This window comes from Rattus rattus, chromosome 11, assembly GCF_011064425.1.
Source record: "Rattus rattus isolate New Zealand chromosome 11, Rrattus_CSIRO_v1, whole genome shotgun sequence".
Lineage (NCBI taxonomy): Eukaryota > Metazoa > Chordata > Mammalia > Rodentia > Muridae > Rattus > Rattus rattus.
The window spans coordinates 88,482,273-88,497,775 of NC_046164.1; the positions used below are offsets into that span (position 1 = coordinate 88,482,273).

Consider the following 15,503-nt stretch of genomic DNA (forward strand, 5'->3'; position numbering starts at 1 on the left):
CCCCAGTTCCTGGTTCGCCGGCGGCCATTTTGGGTGGAAGCGATCACTGAGTGGCGGCGGCTGCTGATTGTGTTCTAAGGGTCGGAGTGGGGTCGACGTTTGCTCTACCGGAACAGCTTAGCTCATTCCTCCCCTTCCATTACCCGTGGCGCGGAGGCTTGGGGCGGCGGCTGCGTCAGCAAGGGCGGTGGCGGCGGCGGCAGCTGCAGTGACATGTCCAGCATGAATCCCGAATAGTGAGTGCAGGAGAGCCGGGGCGGGCCGGGGTGAGGGCGTCCAGCTGGGATGAGGGCCGCCTGGAGGCTCGCTGCGCAGCACTCGGAAGGTCGACCAGGCGAACGAGACGGAGCAGCCCGAGGGCCCCATTGTCTGATGGCCGAGGGCCGCAGCGGGGAGGGGTCGGGCCTCCGGGCCGGGTCCCGGGCGCAGCCGGCGGGGAGCTAGGTGCCGCGGCCGGGCGTTGGGGAGTGGGCCTCGGACAGCCGCCAGGAAGGGCGCGTCCCTGGAGGCAGTGACGGCTGGAGGAGGACTTGTTTTTAAGGGGAGGTAGGTGGGAGAGTTCTGCTAGAGGGCACTGTCAGACCCTGCGCCGGCTCTGCGGAGCTGTCAGCGTCGACAGGAGGAAACCAGCTTTACTTGTAAATCCTGAGCTTGTTAGAGCTCTCTCACGATTGGATTTCTGGTAATATGGATGCTTCTTGGGACTGCGTGGGCTTGAGGGGAATGAGGAGATGGCGAGAAGCTATTTACAATGTTTAGTTTCCTTTAGGGCTTGTCTCCTGGAAGAGTTGTGTAAGAATTGTGAGATGTGACCCTTCTAAAATCCTGAACATTTGTGAAATTTTTGTTTTAGGGGGACACATGAGTCTCTCAGTCACCTTTTGTTTCCGGTAGGTTAACAACATCAACAAAACTGAACTAAAAATAAACTAGAAACGTCTTCCTGGCACCACCAAATTAAAGTACAAGTTTGCAGACAATTTTGAAAAGAAACTAATGGGGCCTTTGATGATAGAACTGTAGGTTTTAGATTACCTGGTTGAATGCCTGTAGATAGGGAATGAGGTTCCATGACGTGTCATGAAAAGTTAATGCATTCCTTTTTCTTGCTTACTCAAGAAGTCACTCTAGCAGATGTGACACACCTGGCACCTTCATGGGAACTGCTCTTCTCTTTTCTTGGATAGATATTGTTGGGCTCTCTCTTTGACCCTAAAATTCTCCTCTGGCTTCCATATATGAAAATAACTCAAAGAGATGTCATTTTTATTATACTTTAGTGTCAGAAATCTTTAAGGGAGAGGGATTTTTTTGTTTGTTTGCTTTGTTTTGTTTTGTTTTTTTTAATAAGAGAAATCAATACTGCCCTAAAACCTGGGCTTATTTGTTGCTTTGGTCAGTCCCCGCTAAGTGTGTCCCCAGGAAAGGTCCATCCATCAGCTCAGCTGACTTGTCATGTGTGTGTCACATGGCTCTTGCAAAAGACATTCTAAGTTCAAGTTTTCTAAGACTGGTTTAATACTGAAATGTGCTTTTTCATTTGGGTTAAGCAGAAGTCTTGGTATCTTGGTAGAACTTTACATACTTTATTTTTATTGTGTGTCTGTGTGTGTGACACATGTGATTGCAGGTGCACAGGTGCCACTTTGTTTGCGGCAGAGGTCAGGGGACAGATTTTGGGAGCTTGTTCTTTCTCCCTTTGTGGGTGGCTTCAGGGAACTGAACTCAGATAAGCACTTTATCCACAGAGCTCTGTGGTTGACCCAGGCTTTTGAATTTCTTTAAGAAGTTGGGAACAGTTCATATGGTGACACACTTACTGTGGTGGCAGCCCCTCTCCCAGCACAAAATCAGTTTAGGGAATGAGGTTCCATGACATGTCATGAAAAATTATTGGGATTCCTAGTTAGATTTTAGGGAAACAGAGAAGAACATGGATTTGTTAGGAAGGTTTCTAATTTCTATTTGAGAAGATTCCTATATTTGTTACATATGTATTTAAATATTTTTATTCTTCTCAAATTTCCTAATGCTATGACCCTTCAATACAATTCATGTTGGGGTGACCCCTACCCATGGCATTTTCATGTCTATTTCATAACGGTAATATTGCTATCGTTATGAATCATAATGTAAATATCTGATAACGCAGGATATCTGGTATGTGACTCCTGTGAAAGGGTCCTTTGACCCCCATCAAAGGAGTTGCCACTCACAGGTTGAGGACTGCTGGGTTAGAGACATCCCCTGGCACTGGAGTTAGAGTACTTGTGACCAGCTGATGTGGGTGCTGGGAATGGAGTTAGAGTTTTCTCCAAGAAGAGAAATATTCTTCACTACTAAGCGATCTCTCCAGCCCTTGTTATATGTATATCTTTTAAAAAGATTTATTTATTTATGTACAGCATTCTTATATTTTTAAATACTGTAAGAGATTTAACTATAAATGACAAAAATTAGATGTTACTTAGACTATTTCTCTTTTTATAAAGTAGTACAAGAGACAGTCATTTTTACTACCTATTAAGGTAGTAGTGTGTCCATGAGTATGTAAAAAGGACAGCTATCCAGATCATGTTGTAAACAGTATAAATCATTTTAAAGCAAGCTAGGACTTAGGAGTGTAAGCCTTAACCTCAAGGGGCCTGTAACATAACATAACATAACATAACATAACATAACATAACATAACATACAAAATAGGTTCTATACATGTCAGATACTAGGAGATAGAGCATGCAGATGTGCAGCATGGGTCAGGACAGTGTGACTTTAGGGCAGAGTCACTTGTTCTGGTTGGCTGTTGGGTTTTGGAAGACTGTTCTAGAAGAGACATGTAAGGTAGTTCAGCAGAGGAAGCCATCTGCCACCTTTATGAGTTCCTTCCTTGGGACCTATATGGTGGAAGGAGAGAACTGGCACCTGCAGGTTGTTCTTTTCATGTGTGTCCCTCCCCCAATAATCTAAACAAATAATTTTAGAGAGCAAAACGTACTCTAAAAAAAGGAGAGTTACTAGCACAGAAGTGAGGCAGGGAAGATTTTTCTGGAGGAAATGGAAGAGGAATGGCTAATAAATAGCAAGGCTAATAACTCTTTTTGTGTTTTGTGATGTCGTCCTGGCTCTCCTGAAACACCCTGTGTAAATGAGGCTGACTTTGTATTTGCAGCAGTCTTCCTGTTTCTGCCTCCCAAGTGCTGACATTACAGATAGGAGTCACTGTGCCCTGAATGGACAGTGCTTTAGTCATTCTTCCTGAGTTCTCAAGCATGCCAGTATCTGGCTTATATTTGCATTCTAGACTGTGTAGTAAATTGACCAGGAGTTTGAGGAAAGGATTTATGAAACTTGCTCAAGATTAGAGGTGATGATAGATATTTTATTACTATTTTAAGTGCAAACATATATTAACTAAGAGTAATGTCTGAGGCACTTGCATTTAACTGACAGTGTGATGTGAACTGTGTGGTAAAGTATATGGAAAGGGCCAAAACTTTTTTTTTTTTTCTCTGGAGATCTGGAAGACAGCTTTGACATTTTACACTTATTGTATGTTTGGAGAGGGGGCATGTGACTGCTACAGTGAATGGGTGGAGGTCAGAGGGCAGCTTGCAGGATCAGTTCTCTCTGGCTACTATGCAGGTTCTGGGGTGGTAATTGTCTTTAGTCATGGCTATAGGCACTGAGATATGCTGCTGGCCCAAGATTTGATTTTCAGAGCTAGGGAGTGAAGCAGGCAGTGATTATTCCAACACACTGATTGAAGATGCTAAACAGAGCCAGGAATGGAGGAGCCTGTGCTCTGAGCACTTGAGGCAGTGGCAGGAGGCTCACTGAAGGTTCAAGACCACCCCAGTCTATATTAGTGAATTCTAGACTGTCAACGGTGACATAGGGATTTTGTCTCAAAAGAGAGATAGACAGATATAAATACAGACTTGATACTAATTAGCCTCATACAAGAAGTAGTTGTCATAATCTATTAGCTTCTAGGGAAGTTTTATTTATTTTTTATCATGAGACAAATTATCAAGGATCCCAACCTGGCCTCAAGCTCACTTTATACCTGAGGATGACCTTCAGCTTCTGATCTTCTGTCTCTGCCTGCTGAGTGCTGAGATTTGAGGTGCTGAGATTTGAACCTATAGCTTTGCGTGTTAAAGCTATCCAGCATCCTACAGCTGAGCTCTAACACAGACCTTAAGCTTCATGTGTGCATGTGTGTTCTCATGTATGTATGAGTGTTGTATGTATGAGTGTTGGGTGTATGTGTACGAATGCCTGCATGCATTTGGTGGTCAAAGGCCAACCTTGGGTTTCATTCCTTAGGAGCTTTCCATTTAATTTTTACCTTTTATTATTTTCATTTTGTGTTTTTGAGTGTTTCCCCCTTACTGTGTACATGCAGTGTCCAAGAGGTCAGAAGAGGCAGTCATCTGAATTACAGATTGTAGTGGGCTTGCATGTGGTTGCTGGGAACCACACTAGGATCTTCTGGAAGGACAACCAGTGTTCTTAACCATTGAGCCACTTGTCCAGCCCCTGTTTATTTTCTTGAGACAAGGTTTCTCACTGGGATATGGGGTTCACAGAAATGGCTAGGTTGGCCAGCCAGCTAGCTTCAGGGATCTTCCTATGTCTACTTCCCTGGTGCTGAGATGACAACAGGTATGGGACACCACACCAGTTTTGTTTTGTTTTGTTTTTTAAATGAAGTGGATGCTTTCTAACTCTGGTCCCCATGCTTGTCAGACACACAAGCATCTCCTAAGCCACCAAAGTTTAAAGAATTTTTAATAGAGCCAGGTGGTGGCGCAAGACTTTAATCCCAGTGCTTGAAAAATTTATATTTATTACTCTGTGTGTGTGTGTGTGTGTGTGTGTGTGTGTGTGTGTGTGTGTGTGTGTGTGTATGTGTAAGACAGTCTGTGAGAGTAAGTTCTCTCCTTATACCATGTGGGCCCTAAGGATTGAGCTGAAGTCTCATGATTGTTTATTAGTTAAGGTGACAAAGTAGCACAGCACGGTGGCTCATCATATGATTCCAGTACTTGGGAGGTTGAAGCAGGAGGATTGCCTGAGGTTTGAGGCCAGGCTGGCATACATAGTGAATTTAAAAAGCTAAACCAAACCAAACCTCACTGTGTAGATGGGAATGACTGAATACCCATTATTTCCCAGATGCTCTGATTAAAAGTGAGCAACCTTCTCTGGGGTTGGGCAGAGCAGTTTAATGACAGTGATCTTTTCTTCCCATTCCTCCTTCACTTTAAAATGAGACTCCAGATTTCCTGAAAATGTTAGCAGTTTTTACACTTTTATGCTTTTCTGAAATAGAGCTGTTTCAATTAAGTGCCTTTCCCTTTTAAGTGTTTGATAATAAAATTGGACTAATCAGTTATCTGTCTGACAGTGTATTAATATCATTCCTGGCTTTCATGTAGTTTTCACTGCTTTTTACTGTTTTGTTTGTGAGTGTGTATGTGGCTGGTAGTCAAATCCAGTACTTGCACATGCCAGGCAGATGGCCCCTGTCATTCTCTCCTCCAACCCTTGTAGAACAATTGGAAGAAAGGTGATTTGGGTCCTTACTGTGAGGAATGTGATTTTAGTGTCCAAAGCATCACTGTCTGTGGTTGTCAGGTAGACAGGCAGCTTTTGGAACCTTTACAAAATGTTCAGGCTGCAAATCTCAGTACCCAGGAGAGTCAGGAGTTTAAAGCCAGTCTTGATTCCAGGGCAGCTTGGCCTACAGATTTGTCTCAGAGAAAAGTCAGAAAGGACAGAAAACCAAAACCTGAGTGCCATTATGTGAGCTATTTTAGATGTGACTTACTTTTTATTACCCTGTCTGAATTTCACATTGGAGTGTCTTAGTAAAAGACATTGGTAAATTGCTCCCTCTGCCTTTTAAAGAGAAAGGAGTGGTCTGCCTGTTGTTTTCCTGTAGAAGTTGGGGCTGAAATTGCTGCTTTGGTACTATAATATGATTAATTTTTTTAAAAAATTGATATTTATGTTTATGGGTGTTTTTCCTTCTTATTTGTCTGCACCTAATGGATGCCTGGTGTCAGAAGAGCTAGAAAAGGGAGTTGAATTCCCTGGAACTGGAATTATGGGAATTGAACCTGGATCCTCTGGAACATTCTGCATCTAGTGCTCTTAAATGCTGGGCTATCTCTTCAGCACCCCTAGAATATAATTTAAAGGAAAAAACCCTGCTTTTTGTTGCCAACATTGATTGAATTTATGGTCTCCAAATGCATCCCCCCTAACCCTAAAATTTTTAAATTTAAGCCAGATAACATTTAGATAAACATCTACTTTAAAATTCATGGAAAATTTTTTATCTCTCTCACACACACACACACACACACACACACACACACACACACACACACACACATACACACTTACTTTTAAAAAGCCTTATTTTTATTTCATGTGTATTGGTACATGCATGTCTGTAGGAAGGTGTCATCTGCCGAAGCTGGAGTTAGAGGTGGTGGTGAGCTTCCCTGTGGGTGCTGTGACTTGAACTGAGCCCTCTGAGAGTGCAGTCAGTGAGGCATGCCCAGCCCGGACACACGTGCTTTCAGACTGGGGGTTTTACTAGACCGTTTTCCATGCTAGGCATATACTCTGCCACTGAGCTTTTCTCTTTTGTATTTCAACACTTGGTCAAAAGGGGAGTTCAGGTTGGCCTTGAACTGGCTCTGTAGCTGGGTAGGCCTTGAACTTGTGATACTCCTGTTTTAGCTTTCCAGTTAACTTGAGATTAAATGCCTGCCACCAGACTCCAACGGAGAGATTTAAAAACAGAGAGAGGCTGTTTTGAGTAGGGACTAATGACATGTTCCTGTACTCCTAGAGTAGGCAGGGGAACCTTGGGAGTCTTAGGTACACAGTTCTGACAAGAGGGTTTGTGAAGTTTACATGGTGGTCCATGCCTGTAATTCCAGGCTACTGAGAAGGCTAAGGTAGAATTGTAAATTCCAGTTCTAAACTTAAAATGCAGAGATGGCAGCAGTCATGGAATATGACATCTATAGTTAGGTCTAAGTGGCCTTTGACCTCTTTTAAATATTGTGTCTGTCTTTTCTCTTTCTTGTCTATTGCATGTTTTTTATTGGGACCTTAGAAGTTGTGAAGTCTTTCTGAGAGTGAAAAGCCATGGAAGCCATTAGCATTTTTGAACTCCTGGAGCAGCTATGAGTACTTATGTAAGACCTTCCCAAGATTGAACCATTGGCTTCCTGTCATGGATCAGCAAGGGCTTCTCCCTCCAACACAGCCTTCCCTGAGAGTCTTCCGGAGCTATTTGCTGGGGGAAGGAGATTCATTTTCCTCAGTGGTGTAGCCACTGACAAGGTGCCTGTGCTCCTGTAAACAACACTAATGAAGTTCATTGCCACCCCCACCTCCAATGGAAGTAGAGGGAGTATTAGTTGAAGAGGATCAGTGACCCTTAGAAGTAGGACAAGAGAGGGAGGGCCATGTGAGTATGACCAAGATAGATATGCAATGCCATACTAAAATGCATAATGTATAATTAACAGATGCTAATTAGTATTTTTGAAAAAGTCAATCTCAGTTCCAAAGACTTAGTGTCAAAATTGTTTACCGGTTCATGTAAAGAAAAGGGCTGGTTTGGCTAGATTGGCTGGCAAGAAGCCACAGCGATCCTTCAGTCTCCCCAGTGTTGGGATTACAAGTGTGCTGTGCTGTGCTGTGCTGTGCTGTGCTGTGCTGTGCTGTGCTGTGCTGTGCTGTGCTGTGCTGTGCTGTGCTGTGCTGTGCTGTTTGTTTTCCCTTTTTTTTTTTTTTTTTTTTTCTCCTTTTGGTTACTTTATGTAGCCCTTACCATTCTGAAGCTTGCTTTGTAGATCACCAGGCTGACCTCAAATTCAAAGCCTCCCAAGTGCTGGGATTAAAGGCGTGAGCCTCTACTGCCCGGCTGTTTTTTTTTTTTATTTTTTAATTGAGGTTTTAAATTTCTGACTCATCACTGTTTCCATGAATGTTCTTTTTCTGGCCTAGGGTTTGATCCAGATTACTCTGGATTGCTCTCTTTATATTAGTTACCTTTGTTCTCCGTGTCCCTCCTTTTTCATTGTCTCGGCACTTGTTAGGGCTTTTGTCTTTTTGAGACAGGATCTTGCTTATGTAGCTAGCCGTTGTTGGCCTGAAGCAGACCGAAGACTTGTAGGAGAGCATTCTTTTGCTGTCTCCAGAGTACTAAGGTTATAGGCATGTGCTACTCTGCTTGGCTTAATGATGTTGACATTCATTAATTCTTTGTTTCTCTTCTTTCCTTCCTTTCTTTTCTTTCTCTTTCTTTTTTCTTTCTTTTTTTTTTTTTTTTTTTTTTGAGACAGGGCTTCTCTACATAGCTCTGGTTGTCCTGGAGTTCATTCTGTAGACCAGGCTGGCCTTGAACTCACAGAGATGCTCCTGCCTTTGCTTTCTGAACCACTATTGCTGAGACAGGTTCCTTTTTACAGTTTATTTTTTATTTTTCTGTTCTTTATGTGGATGGGTGTGTTACCTGTATACACATCTGTATTGTGTGTGGCTGGTGCCCAGGGAGGCCAGGAAAGTTAGATCCCCTGGAATTAGTTATTGGTGGTTGTGAGTTGCAATGTAGGTACTGGGAATTGAACTCAGGTCCTCTGGTACAGCCGCCAATGCTCTTAAGCACTAAGCCATCTCTCCAGCCCCATAAGTTTATCTTTTTAGTTTATCTGTGTATATGTATATCTGTATAGGACTGTTTGAATGATAATGTAGGTGCTTGTGGAAGACTGAGGCATGGGATCCCCCCTGGAGCTGGAGTTACAGATGGTTATGAGCCAAATTCAAATCCTCTGTTAGAGCAGTATGTTCTATTAATGCCTGAACCATTTCTCTAGCCCCAAGATAGCTTTCTTCTCCGGGCTGGCCTTAACCTCACAATTTAGCTGAGTGTGCCCTTGAGTTTATGGGCTGCCTTTATCTTCTACAGGCTAGGATTACAGTATGGGAATGTGTCTTCAGGCTGGGTTTATGTGGTCCTGGTGGTTAAACCCAGGGCTTCATGCATGCTAAGCAGGCATTCTTCCTACTGAGCTGTCCTCAGCCCTGAGTCTGGATATCTTTGAAGTGTGCCTAGACTGCCTCTCACTTTACATTTGCGTGTTGCTTTAGTTTTCTTTTTCAAGGATTCATTTGCATTTATTTTATGTGTTTGGTTTTCACCTTCATGTATGTATATGCATACAAGTGTTCCTGATGTCAGCACAGGCCAGAAGAGAGTGTCGAATTCCCTAGAAGTGGAGTTAGAGATTCTCATGAGCTGCCATACAGGTTCTGGGAACAGAGCCTTAGTCTTCTGCAGCAGTCACTGCTGGGCCACCTTCCAGCCACACCCACTCCCCCTTTCTGAGGTAGGGTCTTACTGTGTAGTCCTTTCTGACCTGGAGCTGACTAGGTTGCCTTTATTTTATATTGATCCTTGTCTCTGCCTCTCAAGTGTAATGAGTTCATCTGGTTAATTTATAACTGGTTAAGGTGATAGATTTTGGGAAAATGCTACAGAAGTCAGTGCTTTTTCTATTCATTGCACTGTATCAGAAATCTTATGACAACCAGTATGGGATTTGACTCTTCATTCTGGTGATGCTATTACTGGAACATTGTTGTAATATCTGTACAGCATTGTAAATGACAAGTTTGGAGAGCCGCTAGTGCCCTTGAACACTAGTGTCCTTCAAAAGTGTCTTCCCCCTTTGTCTGTTTTATTAGATACTGACCAGATTTGCTCCGTCTCCCAGGGAAGAAGGATTTAAAGCAGTTATTGGATAGAGTTGCTAAAATCAGCAATGCAATGCTAGGTGTGGTGCCTGGCTGTAAAACCAGCTCTTAGTCAGGGTGGGTGATCAAGAGGTTTTGGGCAGCCTTTGCTTCCTGTGGAGTCAGAAGCCAGCCTGGGCTCCATGAGACCCTGTTTCATAAGAAGTTTCTCCCAAACAACAAAGCCCGCCAGCGCAATCAACACTTGGGAGGATGTAATTTGAAGCCACACAAATACCTTATTTTTCTCTTAAGTTGTACCTACTAATTTAACTTCGCCTGCAGGTTTTCCTCTTGGTGATCTACTCGTTTTCTGTTTTCCTTCTGTATGTGCATGGAGATTCTATATGGAAGAGCTGTTTCTCCAAATTATTTAGTTAACCATTTATACCACAATAGAGTAATTTATATGTTTATTTTTTGAGTTATAATCCAAAATGTGGTTGTATATACTTTGTGGCTCAAATTTTTCTGGCTTTGCCTTTGAGAGAGCCTTAAAGTTTGCTCCTGTATCTTTTTAAAAAACCTGAGTGAAGATGATTATAAATTATCGTTTTCATGCCTCTGTTTTGCTAGTAAAGCTTATGGTTTAGGAGCTAGGCTCTTTATTTAATATTACCCCTAGTTTTGGCTGGCTGGCTGGCTGTGGTTTTGTTTTGTTGTCTTGAGACAACAGTGTCTCCAAGGTAACCCAAGCTGGCCTTGAACTTGTGGCAGTCTTGTCACCTCAGCCTCCAGAGTGCAGGGTTATAGGCATGCACCACCAACCCCAGCTTCTGTAATGGCTTTGACTTACTTGAAAACTCCATGCTCAAAAATAACATTTGCAAAATTTTAGACTATGTTAAGTTAAATGCTTTTTTTTTTAGTTCTTTTTTTCGGAGCTGGGGACCGAACCCAGGGCCTTGCGCTTTCTAGGCGAGCGCTCTACCACTGAGCTAAATCCCCAACCCCGTTAAATGCTTTTTTTAAAAGGTCAGTGCTATAGCTAGTAACAGTGTTTCTGTATCTTCCATCCTTGTCATTGTGCTGAATAAACCAGAGTCGTTGGTTGATCTTTAAGCAATGACACTGGGCTGGAGAGATGGCTTAGTGTAAGAGCACTGACTGCTCTTCCAGAGATCCCGAGTTCAATTCCCAGCAACCACATGGTGGCTCACAACCATCTGCAATGAGATCTGATGCCCCCTTCTGGTGTGTCTGACCACAGTGTACTCAAATATATAAAATCAATAGTTCTTAAAAAAAAAAAAAAAAAGCAATGACACCTCAGGCATCATTGGTGGCCCAGTTCAGTCCTTTATTGTAACAGGACTCAGGACAGCTTAGGGAGGATATGCTGTTCAGACAGTGTCAGATTGGAAATCTCAAATTTGGCAACTTATCTGTGTTTCTTTTTGATTTGTAAAAGGCCTAGACATGAAATGTAGGGTCTGGCGTGTGCTAGGTAAGTACTTTGTTATATATACATGCCCAGGCCTCCTTTACTGATGAAAACATTTTACTATTTTTATGTATATAGGTGTTTTGTTTGCATGTATGCCCATCCACCATGTGCATGCAGTGTCCATAGTTGTGAGCGGCCACATGGTTGCTGAGTGTCTAACTTAGGGCCTCTGGAGCAGCAACCAGTGCTCTTAACCACTGAGCCATCTCTGTCCTGAAACTGTTTGTTTGTTTGTTTGTTTTAAAGGTAGGGTCTCATGTATGTCAGACTGGTCTAGAATCTTCTGATCTTCCTGCCTTCACCTCCCAACTACAGGGATTATAGGCGTGTGCAGCTGTGTATAATGCAGAGTATCATGTGTGATAGACATGTGTTGGGCAACTGAGCCGGTATGCCCCAGTACTGATTTGTTCAAAAAGGCCCTTTATTTTCTTCTGTGACCTCTGCTTCACTGCTCATTAGCAGTTTAGATTTTTCCTTTTAATTTTTTTGTTCAGATATATTTAGGAGTAAGTATACTGAGGTAATTTGGTAAAATCAAAAAGATGTTTAATAATACAGCTCTGCAAGCAGAGATAGGTAACAATTTATGGATAGTCACAACTTGCTTACATTGGAATTATAGTTTCCACAATAAAGATTAGTCTTAATAGATAAGCTGTTTTTTAATTAAATAACAAAGCTCAAAATGAAGTGTACCTTCTGAAATTACAGAGTCTTGATTTGGGGGTGTGCTTAGACTGTGAGAGTAGTCAGACTTAGGGAGGACGGAGATTCCTGTGGGGGACGGGATCATCTGCTGCCTTTAGGTTGGGAAGACATCTTTAAGTGGTGGTTATTTGAGTTAGTCCTAGCAGCGGGGATACCAGAATCAAAATCAAAGCCTGTGCCATCGAGTGGCCCCAACAAGCTAGGTTTGGCCACTCATCTTTGGCAAGCCAGTGAAAAGAGCCAAATTAATAGCAAAAAGCAGAAAGGGGGACATTTATTCAGCATGACACATTGGGAAGAAGGGCAAAGAGATCCAGCAACACCTTGAGTCCCTATTTAGGGCTCTGACATGAGGGTGAGGTCTAAGTAGAGGCCAGAGTTCTCTATGCAACCAACCAGTCTCTGTCAAGGTGAATTCTTGCCTGTCACTGTCTGGCTTCAGTCTCTCATCCCAAGGTGGTCTGAGAAATTGCTAGGACTGTGTGCTGGCACCGGGCTTCTGTGCTTTTCTTTTCCTGGCGTGAGATCCCTGGGGGATCTTTCAATTCCCTGGGGTCTGTTGTTTCTACTAGTGGCATAACTAAAGGAAAGTTAAAGTTTCTCTTTCAAATATTCTCATTCTGCACGAGGAAATTGGTTCCATGGTAAAGACTTGTCCATCAAGCTTGATAGCCTCAGTTAACTTTCTAGAATGTGCATGGTAGAGAGAACTAACTCCTACAAGGTGTCCTCTGACCTCCATGTGGCGTGTGCATGAGCACACACAGTTAATGTAAAAGAAAGCTGGATGTAGTGTCACATGCCTTTCATCTCCTTACTTAGCTGTCAGAGTCTGGATCTCTGAGTTGGAGAACAACATGATCTACATAGCAGGTTTCAGGACATCGAGGGATACATAGTGATTAAAAACTAAAGTTAAATCAAAACCGTCCCAACAGAACTTAAGAAAAATTTCCCTTTCATTTTAGGCATTATGGTTACACTGATGACAATATCTCTATCTCTATCTCTATCTATCTATCTATCTATCTATCTATCTATCTATCTATCTATCTATCTATCTATATATCAGAGTCTAGCAAGTTTCCTTCCTACCCTTTTTGATAGGGTCTTAACCCTGTAGCCCAGGCTGGCCTAGAGTTCTCCATGTAGATTAGCAGTCCTACCTTGGCCCCTTAAGGCATGCCACCATAACCTGCTTCAGAGCCAAGATGCCCCCCAAGCACCCAGCTTGGGGATTTAATATAGAGTGTATATGCTTGGTGAGCTCTCTCCCCATAGCTATTATCTCTATCGCCAGAACCTACTTGTCCAGGTCTCTGAAGACTTACTTCAATAAGCTTAAAATGTTGGTAGCATTTTTATTATGTTTCTAGAGTTCAACATTCAAAATACAGGCTTTCACATGCTTTAAATATGTGTATGGGTGTTTCGTCTGCTTGTGCACCATGTTATGCAGTGCCCTGGAAGGCCAGAAGAGGGCATCAGAACTCTTGGGACTGAATGGAGTTCTTGGGAGCATTGGAACTCAAACCTGGGTCCTCTGCTAGAAAAGCCAGTGCTCTTTACCATGGAGCCATATGAGGGGACATTAGACCTAAGTCTAGGAAAGGATCATAGAAATTATTTCATTGGAGGATTATTCTGCATAGTGAGTCATTTGGTTTTCGAATTTGGAAGAGAGACTTTTGTTGTTGTGAGAAGGTCTCATATATTCCAGGCTAGACCTCTAACTTGTTATGAGGCTGGCCTAAAACTCATGATTCTCCAGTCTCCCCCTCCCAAGTGCTTGCTGAGATTATAGGGTTGGGCCACTAAGCCTGGAGAGGCTAATTTTACTAGGAGCATAGGGTATGCTCCTCTAGTCTGATAGGGTAGAGGTCTGGGATTTTGTTAGCGTAAGGCTCCTCGGTCCTCTCAGAACAGGAATCATGAGCTTCCTGTTGTACTTTCTTTGGAAGAGGAAGCCCACTCATCTGAGAGCCCATGGTGGCATTGCCTGCCTTACTGGAGTTCAGCTGTGCACCAAGGGCTGCTGTTGGCTTTTCAGGACCTGCAGTCTTCATGACGTTGCTTGTCATTAGCTTTGCTTCCTTGTAGAGCTTACGGTGCCACACGCTCTTACTAACTCGGTTCCCTTCTCTCTTTGCAGTGATTATTTATTCAAGTTACTCCTGATTGGCGACTCTGGGGTTGGAAAGTCTTGCCTTCTCCTTAGGTTTGCGGTAAGTTGAAGTTAAAATACTTTTTACAAATAACAGTGTGCTTAGTTGGTCAAATAATGCAGTGGTTTTTGTTTTAGACAAAAATCAAACAATTTTATATAGTTCTTTCAGAGTTTATATATCTAAGTGCTCCCAAGCAACGCGCCCCTACCCACAGTGGTATCTTTGATTGTTAAAATAAATGTTTTTAAAAGAAAGTCAAGGGAGAGCTGGCTCTGGTAGTGCATTGCCTGTAATCTTCCCACTTGGGAGGTGAAGAGCGGGCGTCACTTTGGGCTTGAAGTCAGTTAAAAAAAAAAAACAAAACAAAAAGAAGGAGAAGAAGAAGAAGAGGAAGAGGAGGAGGAAGAAATAATAATAATAATAATAATAATAATAATAATAATAATAATAATAATGGGTTGGGGATTTAGCTCAGTGGTAGAGCGCTTGCCTAGAAAGCGCAAGGCCCTGGGTTTGATCCCCAGCTCCGAAAAAAAGAACCAAAAAAAAAAAAAATAATAATAATAGGAAGAAGAAGAAGAAAAGAAATGGCCAAGGAAGAAGTGCAGGGAAGTATGAGATAAAGTTAGTGTCCAGTGCTAGTTGTAGAAGGCTGCTGAGTCCCACACAGGTGGAGAGGAAGATGAGAGCCTTGGCCTATATTGAAAGTGACCTGAAAGGACAGACTCGAGCCCTATCTTAAAAGACTAAAGAGAAGTGTTACCAGCCGGCAGAGGGGGCTGTTCCATGTTACATGTGTTGAGGTGACACGGACAATCCTGTAACTCAGATTAAGCTCTAGAGCTGTGATAACATAGTTCTTTGTAGCTTTTTTTTTTTTTTTTTTAAATTAATTGAAATGTGAAAAAGATCTTTAAATTTTAGTTCCTTACTTCATAAGCCACTTGGGGCTAGTGGCTACCTTATTGCCTGGCAGTTTATGTCATACACTGCTCTTACTAGAGTCTGGCTTGACTAAGTTGAGGTCCATCATTGTTTCCAGAGTACTCTGAGGTATTGCCTTACAGTTCTGTGATGATTAGTCGTTCCAGTCTGGATTTTTTAAAAAGTTATGTGCGAGTACACCATTGTGCCAGAAGAGGGCATTAGATCCTATCATAAGATATTGTGAGCCACCATGTGGTTGGTGGAAGTTGAACTCTGGAAAAGCAGCCAGGCTCTTAACCACTGAGCCATCTCTCCAGCCCCAATTCTGGAATTGCTTTTAATGAAGACTTCTTTTAAAACAGTTACTTACTCTGGGTGGTGGCACATACCTTTAATCCCAGCCTCCCAGCACTTGGGAG

General features: G+C 42.6%; 1 protein-coding gene across 1 annotated transcript in view; it reads left to right on the forward strand.

The window, feature by feature from the left end:
- Positions 1–15,503, forward strand: part of Rab1a (RAB1A, member RAS oncogene family) — a 26,237-nt gene continuing 10,734 nt past the window's right edge. Inside the window, exons 1-2 of the mRNA XM_032916961.1 lie at positions 1–236; positions 14,142–14,214. Of these exons, the coding sequence (XP_032772852.1) occupies positions 214–236; positions 14,142–14,214 (96 nt within the window). The 5' untranslated portion in view covers positions 1–213. The remainder of the gene's footprint in view (positions 237–14,141; positions 14,215–15,503) is intronic.